The following is a 13,570-nucleotide window of genomic DNA, read 5'->3' on the forward strand; positions in this document are numbered from 1 at the left end:
CTGTACTAAGAGATTCGGTTCTAGCCTGCGAACCCATCTTCTAGACTGTGAGCCCGCTGTTGAGTAGGGACTGTCTCTATATGTTGCCAACTTGGACTTCCCGAGCTCTTAGTACAGTGCTCTGCACACAGTGAGCGCTCAATAAATACGATTGAATGAATGAGTTAGGTTAGGGGAAAAAGTAGAAACTACTAGGTGGTCTACAAGGGAGTTCAGGGGAATTTGTCGATTTAGTTCATCTGCCCATCTGTGCTCCCCGTGGGAGGGAAAGAAAAGAGCTACCTGTCCTCACTCCTTACTACTTCACAAACCCAGATTGTGTGATTTTTTAAAACCATTTTTGCCCCAGATCAATCAATCAATCAATCAATCGTATTTATTGAGTGCTTACTGTGTGCACTGTACTAAGCGCTTGGGAAGTACAAGTCAGCAACACATAGAGACGGTCCCTACCCAACACCGGGCTCACAGTCTAGAAGGGGGAGACAGAGAACAAAACCAAACATACTAACAAAATAAAATAGAATAGATATGTACAAGTAAGATAAATAGAGTAATAAATATGTACAAACATATATACAGGTGTTGTGGGGAAGGGAAGGAGGTAAGATGCGGGGGATGGAGGGTGGGGGAGGAAGGAAGGGGAAGGAAGGAGATCAGGTCTAGAAGCAACTGGAATCTCCAAATCCAAGTGCAAAGGCGACACAAAGGGAGTGGGAGAGGTGGAAATGAGGGCTTAGTTGGGAAAGGCCTCTAGGAGATGTACCTTCAATAAGGCTTTGAAGGTTTGTTGGATATGAAGAGGGAGGGCTTTCCAGGCCAGAAGCAGGATGTGAGCGAGGGACTGGCAGCAAGATTGAGCCCCCTTTGTCCTCTCCTCCTCCCCGCCCTACCTCCTTCCCCTCCCCATGGCGCCTGTATATATGTTTGTACAGATTTATTACTCTATTTTACTTGTACATATTTACTATTCTATTTTGTTAACGATGTGCACTTAGCTAATTCTATTTATTCTGACGACTTGACATCCGTCCACATGTTTTGTTTTGTTGTCTATCTCCCACCTTCAAGACTGTGAGCCCATTGTTGGGTAGGGACCGTCTCTATATGTTGCCAACTTGTACTTCCCAAGCTCTTAGTCCAGTGCTCTGCACACAGTAAGCGCTCAATAAATGCGACTGACTGAATGAAAAGACAGACGAGATTGAGGTCCAGAGAGTAGGTTAGCGTTAGAAGAGGAAAGTGTGCAGGCTGGGCCGTAGTAGAAAATCAGGGAGGTGAGGTGGGAGGAGGCGAGGTGACTGCTTCAAAGCTGATGGTGAGGAGTTTCTTTGATGTGGAGGTGAAGGGACAACCACTGGAGATTCTTGAGGAGTGCGGAAACATGGACTGAATGATTTTGTTGGGGCTCAAATGGGGAAGAGACAGGAGGAAACAGCGAGAGTATGGAAAAATGAATAATTGGAGTACCTAGTAATCTACCTATATATCAATCACTGATATTTACTGAGCGCTTACTAGGTGCAGAGCTGTTATGGGTAGCTGTTGAAATGATTTGACCAGGGATTGAGAAAATTCACGAGGGAGTATCTTCTGAAATTCAGATGGACTTGAAAGGAGAGGGATCTGTAGGCACAGGGAAGGGCCTCTGGATCCCACCCGACCCTCCAGCTATCACTCCCACCTTCTTGTTCCAAATCCTGGCCAACATTCCTCAGACAGGTTTTACTTCCTCTCCAACAAATCCCTTATCAACCCATCTATATGCTGTGCTTTTCACCCCTATCCCTCTACTCCAACCACATTCTCCAAGACAGCTTTTGAAATACTTTTCTATTTTTGTCTCCCAGAAACACTACTGAATGTTGGTTTTCTGACACTTCTCCCCTGGCTTTCCTATCTCTCTGGCTGTTTCTTCTCAGTCATTTTCACCGGCCCCTCTTCTGTCACCCACTAAGTGTTGCTCTCTCTCAAGACTATTCTGTATCTCTGGTGTCCATTTTACCGAAGTTTCCATGGCTTCAGCTTTGAGCTCTTTATCAATCAATCGTATTTATTGAGCTCTTACTGTGTGCAGAGCACTGTACCAAGTGCTTGGGAAGTACAAGTTGGCAACATATAGAGACAGTCCCTACCCAACAGTGGGCTCACAGTCTAAAACGATCCCTCCTAAATCAAACTTGATAACCCTGGCCCCTACGTCTTTCATAGTCTCACATTTCTTCTTTCCTCCAGTACATCTCCACAGGAATGAAATGGGCCCACCTGAAACCTCAAGCTTATGTCTAAAACTCAAGTCATCTTCTCAACCAACTCCATTTCTCTATAATTTTCCCACCAATGAACAATGCCATCATCTTCTCTGATGGGAGAGTCAAAAGCAGGGTCCCATTAGAGCGCTTAGAACAGTGCTTTGCACATAGTAAGCGCTTAATAAATGCCATCATTATTATTATTATTGTCTGGGCCTCAGTGACCTCATCTGTAAAATGGGGATTAAGACTGTGAGCTCCATGTGGGGCAACATGATTACCTTGTATTTACCCCAGCGCTTAGAACAGTGCTTGGCACATATTAAAGCGCTTTAAAAAACCCAGTATTATTATTATTAAACTTAAGGATATTAAAAATAGAGGCTGTTCTAGTAAACATAAAAGCTCTCATTTGTCTCCCTGTAGAATACAGATAGTTGAACAGTATTTCTTCAGGAAAGTATTTGTAAACCTCTTTAGCCTTTTAATATTAAAAATCTACCTTTCAGTTAATTTTTACATTCCTTAGGGTCCATAGCCTTCGGTGCAGTTCATGGAGAACGGTCTTGATTTTCTTAGGCTGGGAGGGTAGAACTAAAGCAGAAGAAAGAGGGCTCGAGATCGCGTAAACGAATAACGCCAGCTATAAAATCAGTTATTTTTAACGAGCTACGAAGGCATCATTCTATTTAAACGTTCTTCCTATAGGGCAGAGGTCACAGTCCCTTCTGTCACTTTCCACCCACCTGCTTTTCTCTCAACTGAAAGCTTACTTTCTCTGTGGCCCCCCCTCCGCCTTGTTTCCGTGGGGCCACACCTAAACGTTCCCAGGAGCATCTGCAGGGTTACGATAGTTATTCAATCAATCGTATTTATTGTGCGCTTACTGTGTGCAGAGCACTGTACTAAGCGCTTATTCCTTAGAGAGAGGCTGAGGCCTAGAGACGTGTGGCTCCAACCAACTCCAGCGGGTCTCAGCTCTCCCCATCTTTAAATTATCCTAAAAATCTCACCTCCTCCAGGTCGTCTTCCCCGAAAGTAAGCCAAGGAATGCGTTTCATGGATGTCTTAAAAGGTCGTAGATTGGAAGCTCCCTGTGGGCAGAGAACGTGTCTACCACCTCAGAACGTATCTGCCGACTCTGTTGTACTGAAGGCTCCCAAGTTTGTAGTACGGCGCTCTCCACATCAATCAATCAATCGTATTTATTGAGCGCTTACTGTGTGTACTAAGAGCTTGGGAAGTACAAATTGGCAACATATAGAGACGGTCCCTACCCAACAGTGGGCTCACAGTCTAAAAGGGGGAGACAGAGAACAAAACCAAACATACTAACAAGATAAAATAAATAGAATAGATATATACAAATAAAATGGAGTAATAAATACGTACAAACATATATACATATATACAGGTGCTGTGGGGAAGGGAAGGAGGTAAGATGGGGGGATGGAGAGGGATCAGTAGATACCACTGATTGATTAGGGTTCATCCACAGACCTAATCTGAGGTGGAGGTAGGGGGCAGGGGGAGTAAGATTAGGAAAAGTAGAAAGTACATTTGCGGAAATAACTGAACCTGCCAGGTGAATTAAAGAAATAAACCTGATTTTTATTGCTAATGTTAAACAATAAATTATATGCATGGGATTTCAAGGCACCGCCCCACCCCCCCTCACAAATCTAAAGTAACCTAAGGCCTGAAACAGAATCACTGAATATAATTTATTAGTTCTCCCTCCTACTCGAAAATCGGTCTTTTAATTTTTTTTAAATAAACCTGTTTTGAAGACAAAAACATTAAGGAAAATTATTTTATTTCAGCATTCACGCGGCTTCGCAGCTAATCACAGGGAAAATCAGAACGCTACCGCGGAACTTCCCGTTAAGTGAAGAAGCTGAGGATCCCTCTCCCGAGGCACTTTGTTTCCCTGAGAAATCCTAGGCTCAAATCCACATGACCCTTGCCTTAATTAAGCACGGTGGCTGGAGATTGTGCTCTCAAAGCTTTCCTTCATTTGTCTTCTACGCTGGCCACCATGGCGTCAACGGCATTCCAGTCGAGCTTGCTGAGGATGCTTTCGGTGCTTTCTGATATGGTATCCAGACCATTGGCACTGAGCCGAGAACCATTATCTTCAGGAATTAAAGAGCCCTAATGTGGGGGGAGAGAGAGAGAGAATTGGTTTAATGGTGTACGACCTTTTGGGACTGACCTAGTAAAATAAAATCCGGGCAGATCTCTTAGGGGTTATTCATTCATTTATTCATTAATCGTATTTATTGAGCACTTACTGTGTGCAGAGCACTGTACTAAGAATTTGGGAGCGCGCAATACAACAATAAGCACATTCCCTGCCCACAACGAACTTACAGTCTAGAGGGGATTCCAGACCTGTCTTGGGAAGACAAGGTCTCCCTTCACTACCAACCTCCACTTGTCTTTTGTGTGACTTTGGGCAAGTAATCATCATCATCATCAATCGTATTTATTGAGCGCTTACTATGTGCAGAGCACTGTACTAAGCGCTTGGGAAGTACAAACTGGCAACATATAGAGACAGTCCCTACCCAACAGTGGGCTCACAGTCTAAAAGGGGCAAGTCATTTTAAGTTCTCTGGGCCTCAGTTCCCTCATTAGTAAAATGGGGATTAAGACTGTGAGCCCCATGTGGGACAGGATCTGTGTCCAACCTGATTATCTTGTTTCTACCCCAGTGCTTGACACCTAGTAAGCGCTTAACAAATCAATCAATCGTATTTATTGAGCGCTTACCATGTGCAGAGCACTGTACTAAGCGCTTGGGAAGTACAAGTTGGCAACATATAGAGACAGTCCCTACCCAACAGTGGGCTCACAGTCTAGAAGAATACCTTTATTATTATCACCACCAGTGGACTGTGTAGCTCGAGCCCACTGTTGGGTAGGGACTGTCTCTATGTTTCCAACTTCTACTTCCCAAGCGCTTAGTACAGTGCTCTGCACACAGTAAGCGCTCAATAAATATGATTGATTGAAAGGGGCTTGAATAATAATAATAATGATGATGGCATTTATTAAGCGCTTACTATGTGCAAAGCGCTGTTCTAAGCACTGGGGAGGTTACAAGGTGATCAGGTTGTCCCACGGGGGCTCACAGTCGTAATCCCCATTTTCCAGATGAGGTAACTGAGGCACAGAAAAGGTAAGTGACCTGCCCAAAGTCACACAGCTGACAATTGGCAGAGCTGGGATTCGAACCCATGACCTCTGACTCCAAAGCCACTGACTCTTTCCACTGAGCCACGCTGCTTCTCGTTGGTAGGGTTGGAATAGTTTGAGTTGGAATAATCCTAATAGGTAGGAATAGTTAGGGTTGGTAAAAGCATCCAGCTGGAGAGGAAGTAGTTCTGAGAATTTCCTCTCTCGTGCCCTCAACGTTCACCTGCTTGCCAACCGAAAGGGAAGCCCTGGCATACACTACACAGCAGCGTGGCTCAGTGGAAAGAGCCCGGGCTTTGGAGTCAGAGGTCGTGGGTTCAAATCCCGGCTCCGCCACTTGTCAGCTGTGTGACCTTGGGCAAATCACTTAACTTCCCTGGGCCTCAGTTACCTCATCTGTAAAATGGGGATTAAGACTGTGAGCCCCCCCGTGGGACAACCTGATCACCCTCTAATCTCCCCAGCGCTTAGAACAGTGCTTTACACATAGTAAGCGCTTAATAAATGTCATTATTATTATTATTATTATTATTATTATTATTGTTACTACTACTAGACCAGGACCTATTTCTCCAGGCAGATTTCCTCCAGGGGCATTTGAACTTTCTCTTCTTTCCAATGAATGGCCATTGTAACTGGCCCAAGGCACAGAGTCAGGGATAGGTAACTCTCTGGTTTAAATCCTAACTGCATAAATTTCTTGCCTTTAGTGAGATGTTTACAATAATGCTGGGAAAAATTCACTAGTTCTTGACACCCTGTCATTTCTATGCATGCAGCGGCCTCTTTTTTCACTCATCAACTAACCCACCACTTTTCCAGGGCCAGGCACATTGGGGGAAAAGTTCATCCGATTATCCTTCACCTACCTTTCCCATTTTTCTCTGTTTTTCCATGGCTCCTCCCTCCCTCAAAGCTAGAAATTATGATAGAAAGGGATATCGAGGATTGGGTGGAATACATAGTTAATAAGTAGGGACCAAGCAATCTAGGATGACAAGAATAGGCCTATGCAGTGGTTGTTGGAACAGAAGGAGAATGAACATCACTGCGATACTGGTAGGTTAAAAAGAGGAATGGGGGAGAGAGTCAGGTATAAAAACATGAAAAAAGTAGCCTGGAAAATTTAGAGAGATGCCAAAGGAATTACTAGATTGAAAGTCTGGGAACTCTGGCACTAAACACTTCAGCCCAGTGAAATACTAACTCTAGAAGACTTAGAACCCCAAGTGCTTCCCTCACCCCACAGCCTCTATGAAATGATAATAATAATTGTGATATTTGTTAAGTGCTTACAGTTTGTCAAGCGCTTTACTAAGCCCTGGGGCGGATACAGCAAATTGACACAGTCCCTGTCCCATGTGGGGTTCACCGTCTCCACCCCCATTTTACAGATGAGGTAACTGAGGCACAGAGAAATGACTTGCCCAAGGTCACGCAGCAGACAAGTGGTGAAACTGGGATTAGAACCCATGACCTTCCGACTCCGAGGCCAAATTCAATAAAACAGCCAGCGGTTTAGCACGTTTCAGGATCTAAAAACATCTAGGGTTCAAGTGGGCACTGAAGGAAAATTCTTACCTCAAAAAGGGGATCGTGATTATCGTGCAGGATTCTGTGGATTTCTGGAGGGACAGTCCAAGGACTCACTACATCTTGCTCTCGCTCATATGCCCCGTCTGCCTCAGACTGACTCCCCGCCGGAGAGCTCAGGTACCTTCCGTTGGGTGTTGGATAGCTTGAGGCTGCATAAGGAAAAAACAGGTGTTATCCATCTGACTATGGCTGTGTTTTTTGCAGCAAATCGGCTTTCTCGAGAGTGATTTTCAGTCACTAAATAATCTACTATCTTGACCTTCTTTCAGTTCAGCCAGCAAGCAAATACTTGAGGACACAGTGTATTTATTCATTCATTCATTCAATCGTATTCATTCATTCATTCAATCGTATTCATTCATTCAATCGTATTTATTCATTCAATCGTATTTATTGAGCACTTACTGTGTGCAGAGCACTGGACTAAGCGCTTGGGAAGTACAAGTTGGCAACATCTAGAGACGGTCCCTACCCAACAGCGGGTTCACAGTCTAGGAGGGGGAGACAGACAACACAACAAAACATATTAACAAAATAAAATAAATAGAATAAATATGTACAAGTAAAATAGAGTAATAAATATGTACATACATATATACATATATACAGGTGCTGTGGGGAGGGGAAGGAGGTAAGGCAGGGGGGATGGGGAGGGGGAGGAGGGGGAGAGGAAGGAGGGGGCTCAGTCTGGGAAGGCCTCCTGGAGGAGGTGAGCTCTCAGTAGGGCTTTGAAGGGAGGAAGAGAGCTACCTTGGTGGATGGGCAGAGGGAGGGCATTCCAGGCCAGGGGGAGGACGTGGGCCGGGGGTCGACGCGGGACAGGCGAGAACGAGGCCTAACGGTGAGGAGGTTAGCGGCGGAGGAGCGGAGGGTGCGGGCTGGGCTGGAGAAGGAGAGAAGGGAGGGGAGGTAGGAGGGGGCGAGGGGATGGATGGACAGCCTTGAAGCCCAGGGTGAGGAGTTTTTGCCTGACGCGTAGGTTGACTGGTAGCCACTGGAGATTTTTGAGGAGGGGAGTAACATGGCCCAGAGCGTTTCTGCACAAAGATGATCCTGGCAGCAGCGTGAAGTATGGATTGAAGTGGGGAGAGACACGAGGATGGGAGATCAGAGAAGAGGCTGATGCAGTAATCCAGTCGGGCTAGGATGAGAATTATTAAGTATTAAGGACTGTAGGCTCTGAAAACCCAGGGATCCTAAATAATTTAAGTTACGACTTTGAATTCTCCGCTGGCTGGGTCTCAAAGGGAAAGCACTGCAATATAAAAAAAACCCATGCTTCTCCGAGTCACCCAACACCAAGCAGACCATCAAGTGAAAATCCAAAGGAAAGGAGGAGTGAAGAACACTTCACCGGACGTGCAGGCCCTTCAAAGCTTTGATAGGAAGCAGCGTGGCTCAGTGGAAAGAGCCGAGGCTTGGGAGTCAGAGGTCATGGGTTCTAATCCTGACTCCACCACATAATAATAATAATAATGGCATTTATTAAGAGCTTACTATGTGCAAAGCACTGTTCTAAGCGCTGGGAAGGTTACAAGGTGATCAGGTTGTCCCACGAGGGGCTCACAGTCAATCCCTATTTTACAGATGTGGGAACTGAGGCACAGAGAAGTTAAGTGACTTGCCCAAAGTCACACAGCTGACAGGCAGTGGAGCCGGGATTTGAACCCATGACCTCTGACTCTGAAGCCCAGGCTCTTTCCACTGAGCCACGCTACTTAATAATAATAATAATGATGATGATGGTATTTGTTAAGCACTTACTATGTGCAAAGCACTGTTCTAAGCGCTGGGGAAGTTACAAGGTGATCACGTTGTCCCACGGAGGGCTCACAGTTTTAATCCCCATTTTACAGATGAGGTAACTGAGGCACAGAGAAGTTGAGTTGCCCAAAATCATACAGCTGACAGTTGGCGGAGCCGGGATTTGAACCCACGACCTCTGACTCCAAAGCCTGGGCTCCTTCCACTGAGCCACGCTTCTTGTCGGCTGTGTGACTTTGGTCAAGTCACTTTACTTCTCTGTGCCTCAGGTACCTCATCTGTAAAATGGGGATTAAGACTGTGAGCCCCATGTGGGACAACCTGATCACCTTGAATCACCCCAGCGCTTAGAACAGTGCTTTGCACATAGTGAGCGCTTAACAAATACCATCATTATTATTATTATAAGGGATCCCAAAGGGCTGATCTAACTTTTCAAAGATGTGTAACTCTCTGTCATAGTGCTTTGCACATAGTGAGCCCTTAACAAATTCCATCATTATTATTATTATAAGGGATCCCAAAGGGCTGATCTAACTTTTCAAAGATGTGTAACTCCCTGTCATAGCATTAACCTGACTCGACCAGAGTGGAGGCAGGCCTGGATGCCGGGCCCGGCTCAGACGTCACGAGAAGCAGTGTGCCCTAGTGGAGAGAGCACAGGCCTGGAGGTCAGAGGACGTGGGGTTCTAATCCCGGCTCTGCCAATCGCGTGCTGTATGACCTTGGGTAAGTCACTTCTCTTCTCTGGACCTCGGTCTACCCGTCTGTAAAATGGGGATTCAATACCTCTCCTCCCTCGTGAGCCCCCACGAGGGACAGGGACTTTGTTGTTATATTGTATTCTCCCAAGCGCTTAGTAAAGTGCTTTGCCCACAGCAAGCACTCAATAAATGCAACACCATTCATTCAATCGTATTTATTGAGCACCTACTGTGTGCAGAGCACTGTACTAAGCGCTTGGGAAGTACAAGACAGCAACATGTAGAGACGGTCCCTACCCAACAACGGGCTCACAGTTTAGAAGGGGGAGACAGACAACAAAACAAAACATACTAACAAAATGAAATAAATAGAATAGTAAATATGTAGAAGTAAAATAAATAGAGTAATAAATCTGTACAAACATATATACAGGTGCTGTGGGGAGGGGAAGGAGGTAGGGCGGGGGGGATGGGGAGGGGGAGAGGAAGGAGGGGGCTCAGTCAATGACATCCTACAGAAAGTTGCCCATGCAGTGAAATCTGGGGTTGCTGAATCAGACTGGCAGGGGAAGAGATAGGTTTGGCTAATCAATCAATCAGTCGTATTTATTGAGCGCTTACTGTGTGCAGAGCACTGTACTAAGCGCTTGGGAAGTACAAGTTGGCAACATATAGAGACAGTCCCTACCCAACAGTGGGCTCACAGTCTAAAAGGGGGAGACAGAGAACAAAACCAAACATACTAGCAAAATAAAATAAATAGAATAGATATGTACAGGTAAAATAGAGTAATAAATATGTACAAACTTATATACATATATACAGGTGTTGTGGGGAAGGGAAGGAGGTAAGATGGGGGTATGGAGAGGGGGCTAATGTTTCTCTGTCTTGGGTGGCTCTTCCCAGATACACCCCACACCAACAGTGACTTGGGTCAATAATAGGTCTTTATTATTATGGTATTTGTTAAGCGCTTACTATGTGCCAAGCACTGTTCTAAGCGCTGGGTAGATACAAGGTAACCAGGTTGTCCCACGTGGGGCTCACAGTCTTCATCCCCACTTTACAGGTAAGGCAACTGAGGCACGGAGAATTTAAGCGGCTTGCCCAAGGACACAAAGCAGATAAGTGGCAGTGCCAGCATTAGAACCCACGCCCTCTGACTCCCAAGCCCGGGCTCTTTCCACTACGCCACGCTATTTCACGTCTTTAAAGCCACATCTTTATCAACAGCAGGGTGAAATTTTCAACTCCCAACTGGTTTTCCCCTCTGCCTGAGCCCTATTTAAACATAGAAAAGGGTCACTGAACTTGCCCACCTGGAGCGCTTAGTACAGTGCTCTGCACATAGTAAGCGCTCAATAAATACGATTGATGATGATGATTAAGAGCAGAAAGCAGGCGAATGGTGTTTCCTATTACTTTTAATATAGGTCTGATGCCCGCTGTTGGGTAGGGACCGTCTCTATATGTTGCCAACTTGTACTGCCCAAGTGCTTAGTACAGTGCTCTGCACACAGTAAGCGCTCAATAAATACAATTGAATGAATGGATGAATCTGAAAGCCAAGTTGCATCTAGTATTTGGGGAAAACAGAGCTGGCTCACCTTGGGAAGCTCTACACATGAAGAGACTGATACTTTCAATCAATCAATTGTATTTATTGAGCGCTTACTTTGTGCGCAGCACTGTACTAAGCGCTTGGGAAGTACAAGTTGGCAACTTTCATAGACAGTATCACAAATGGACATTTAATTGCCTCAGAGTCACGATAGATGGCACAGAGCCTATCCTATTTCTTCACTAGCTTTCAGAGGGAAATAAACAAAGGCTTGTTAACAGGTTTTTTATGGTATTTGTTCAGCACTCACTATATAATAATAATAATGTTGGTACTTGTTAAGCGCTTACTATGTGCAAAGCACTGTTCTAAGCGCTGGGGTAGGTACAAGGTAATCAGGTTGTCCCACGAGGGGCTCACCATCTTCATCCCCATTTTCCAGATGAGGGAACTGAGGCCCAGAGAAGTGAAGTGACTTGCCCAAAGTCACACAGCTGACAAGTGAGCCCAATGTTGGGTAGGGACTGTCTCTATATGTTGCCAATTTGTACTTCCCAAGCGCTTAGTACAGTGCTCTGCACACAGTAAGCGCTCAATAAACACGATTGATGATGACGACGAGTGGCGGAGCCGGGATTTGAACCCACGGCCTCCGACTCCCGAGCCCGGGCTCTTTCCACTGAGCCACGCCGCTTCGTATTCTAAATGCTGGGGGTAGATTCAAGCTAATCCGGTTGGGCATAATCCATGTCCCACGTGGGGCTCGCAGTCTTAATCCCCGTTTTACAGATGAAGTAACTGAGGCACAGGAAAGGAAAGTTACTTGCCCAGAGTCACACAACAGACAAGCGTTGGAGCCAGGAATAGAACCCAGGTCCTTCTGAATCCCAGGCCCGTGCTCTAGTAATTCATTCAATTGTATTTATTGAGCGCTAACTGTGGGCAGAGCATTGTATTATTCATTAGGCCCTGCTGCTTCCCAGGGCTCTAAAGTGGCAAACAGGAGTGAATAAGCTCCTAGAAGAGGCAGGGGTGCCGTTTTCCCACACGTGACAGGAGGTAAACCAGGCACTCTTATTTTTCTGCCTTTAGAAACTGGGCAAAGCCCAACATCGTTTGATTTCACAGGTGGAGGCGGGGGCCCCCGTCTTCCCATCCCAGTGGGTCTCAAAGGGAAATGGGTTAACGTCATTCTGCGGCCACCTGTGTCTGAATAACACTGAAGCCGGGGGCCGGGCTGCCAAGTTCCAGCCCCGCTCCAGAAGCCTGTCTACTCTGAAAATGTTTCACTTCAGAATCGAGAAAACCCCAACCCAAGCCGAGGCGACTGAAAAAAAAGATTCCTGGAACCCAACAAATTTATCTGTGAAATAAATTTATGAGAAGCAGCGTGGCTTGGCGGAAAAATCACGGGCTTTGGAGTCGGAGGTCAGGGGTTCAGATCCCAGCTTCGCCAGTTGTCAGCTGTGTGATTTTGGGCACTTCTCTGTGCCTCAGTTACCTCATCTGTAAAATGGGGATTAAGACTATGAGCCCCCCCCGTGGGACAACCTGATTACCTTGTAACCTCCCCAGCGCTTAGAACAGTGCTTTGTACATAGTAAGCGCTTAATAAATGCCATCGTCGTTATTATTATCCGGCGCTTAGAACAGTGCTTTGCACATAGTAAGCGCTTAATAAATGCCATTATTATTATTATTATTATAAATACACCCCATTCGAAGAGGTGGCAAAATCCCGAGGCAAAGAAAAGCCACGTGCACGTGAACAAACACTGTGTAATAAACAGGAAGCTGGCAGTTGGTAACTCAAGGCGAGATTCAAAGATACCAAACTGAGCAGGTGCTTGGGCAGCAAATTTACATGTTCCACCACATGCCCGGCCTCTGTCTCCATCTGTCTGAAATAAATGGGTGTGAAGTTTGTACCTTCAGGTGCGGTCAGCCTGAGGGAGGGGCCCGCTCCCCTTTGTTTGTTTTTATGTTTGTATGTTTTGTTTGTATGTTTGGTTTTGTTCTCTGTCTCCCCCTTCTAGACTGTGAGCCCACTGTTGGGTAGGGACTGCCTCCATATGTTGCCAGCTTGTACTTCCCAAGTGCTTAGTACAGTGCTCTGCACACAGTAAGCGCTCAATAAATACAACTGATTGATTGATTGATTGATTGCTCCTCCATGGGAAAGGCAGACTGCCCCCCAAACCACACACATCACATTCAGTCTGGGATCAAATCTATCCTATAACTGTCCACACTTAGCCTATTGAATGAAGTGGTTTTCCAAACGGCAGCATCCCGTGCACCCTGCTCTCACCAACCGAGATAAGAACGATAACAATAATAATGGTGTTTGTTACATATTTACTAAGCGCTACACACTATTCTAAGTGCTGGGTTGGACACACTCCAAACCAAACCCGTCACATTCAGTCTGGGATCAAATCTATCCTTTAACTGTCCACATTTAGCCTCTTGAATGAAGTGGTTTTCCAAAC

General features: G+C 45.7%; 1 protein-coding gene across 1 annotated transcript in view; it reads right to left on the reverse strand.

Annotated features, from left to right (window-relative positions):
• Positions 1–4,051: 4,051 nt before the first annotated feature.
• The window catches only part of CPLANE1 (ciliogenesis and planar polarity effector 1), a 147,366-nt gene continuing 137,847 nt past the window's right edge, over positions 4,052–13,570 (reverse strand). Inside the window, 2 exon segments of the mRNA XM_038743655.1 lie at positions 4,052–4,406; positions 7,035–7,198. Coding sequence (XP_038599583.1) covers positions 4,266–4,406; positions 7,035–7,198 — 305 coding nt within the window. The 3' untranslated portion in view covers positions 4,052–4,265.

This window comes from Tachyglossus aculeatus, chromosome 3 (genome assembly GCF_015852505.1).
Source record: "Tachyglossus aculeatus isolate mTacAcu1 chromosome 3, mTacAcu1.pri, whole genome shotgun sequence".
Taxonomy (NCBI): Eukaryota; Metazoa; Chordata; class Mammalia; order Monotremata; family Tachyglossidae; genus Tachyglossus; species Tachyglossus aculeatus.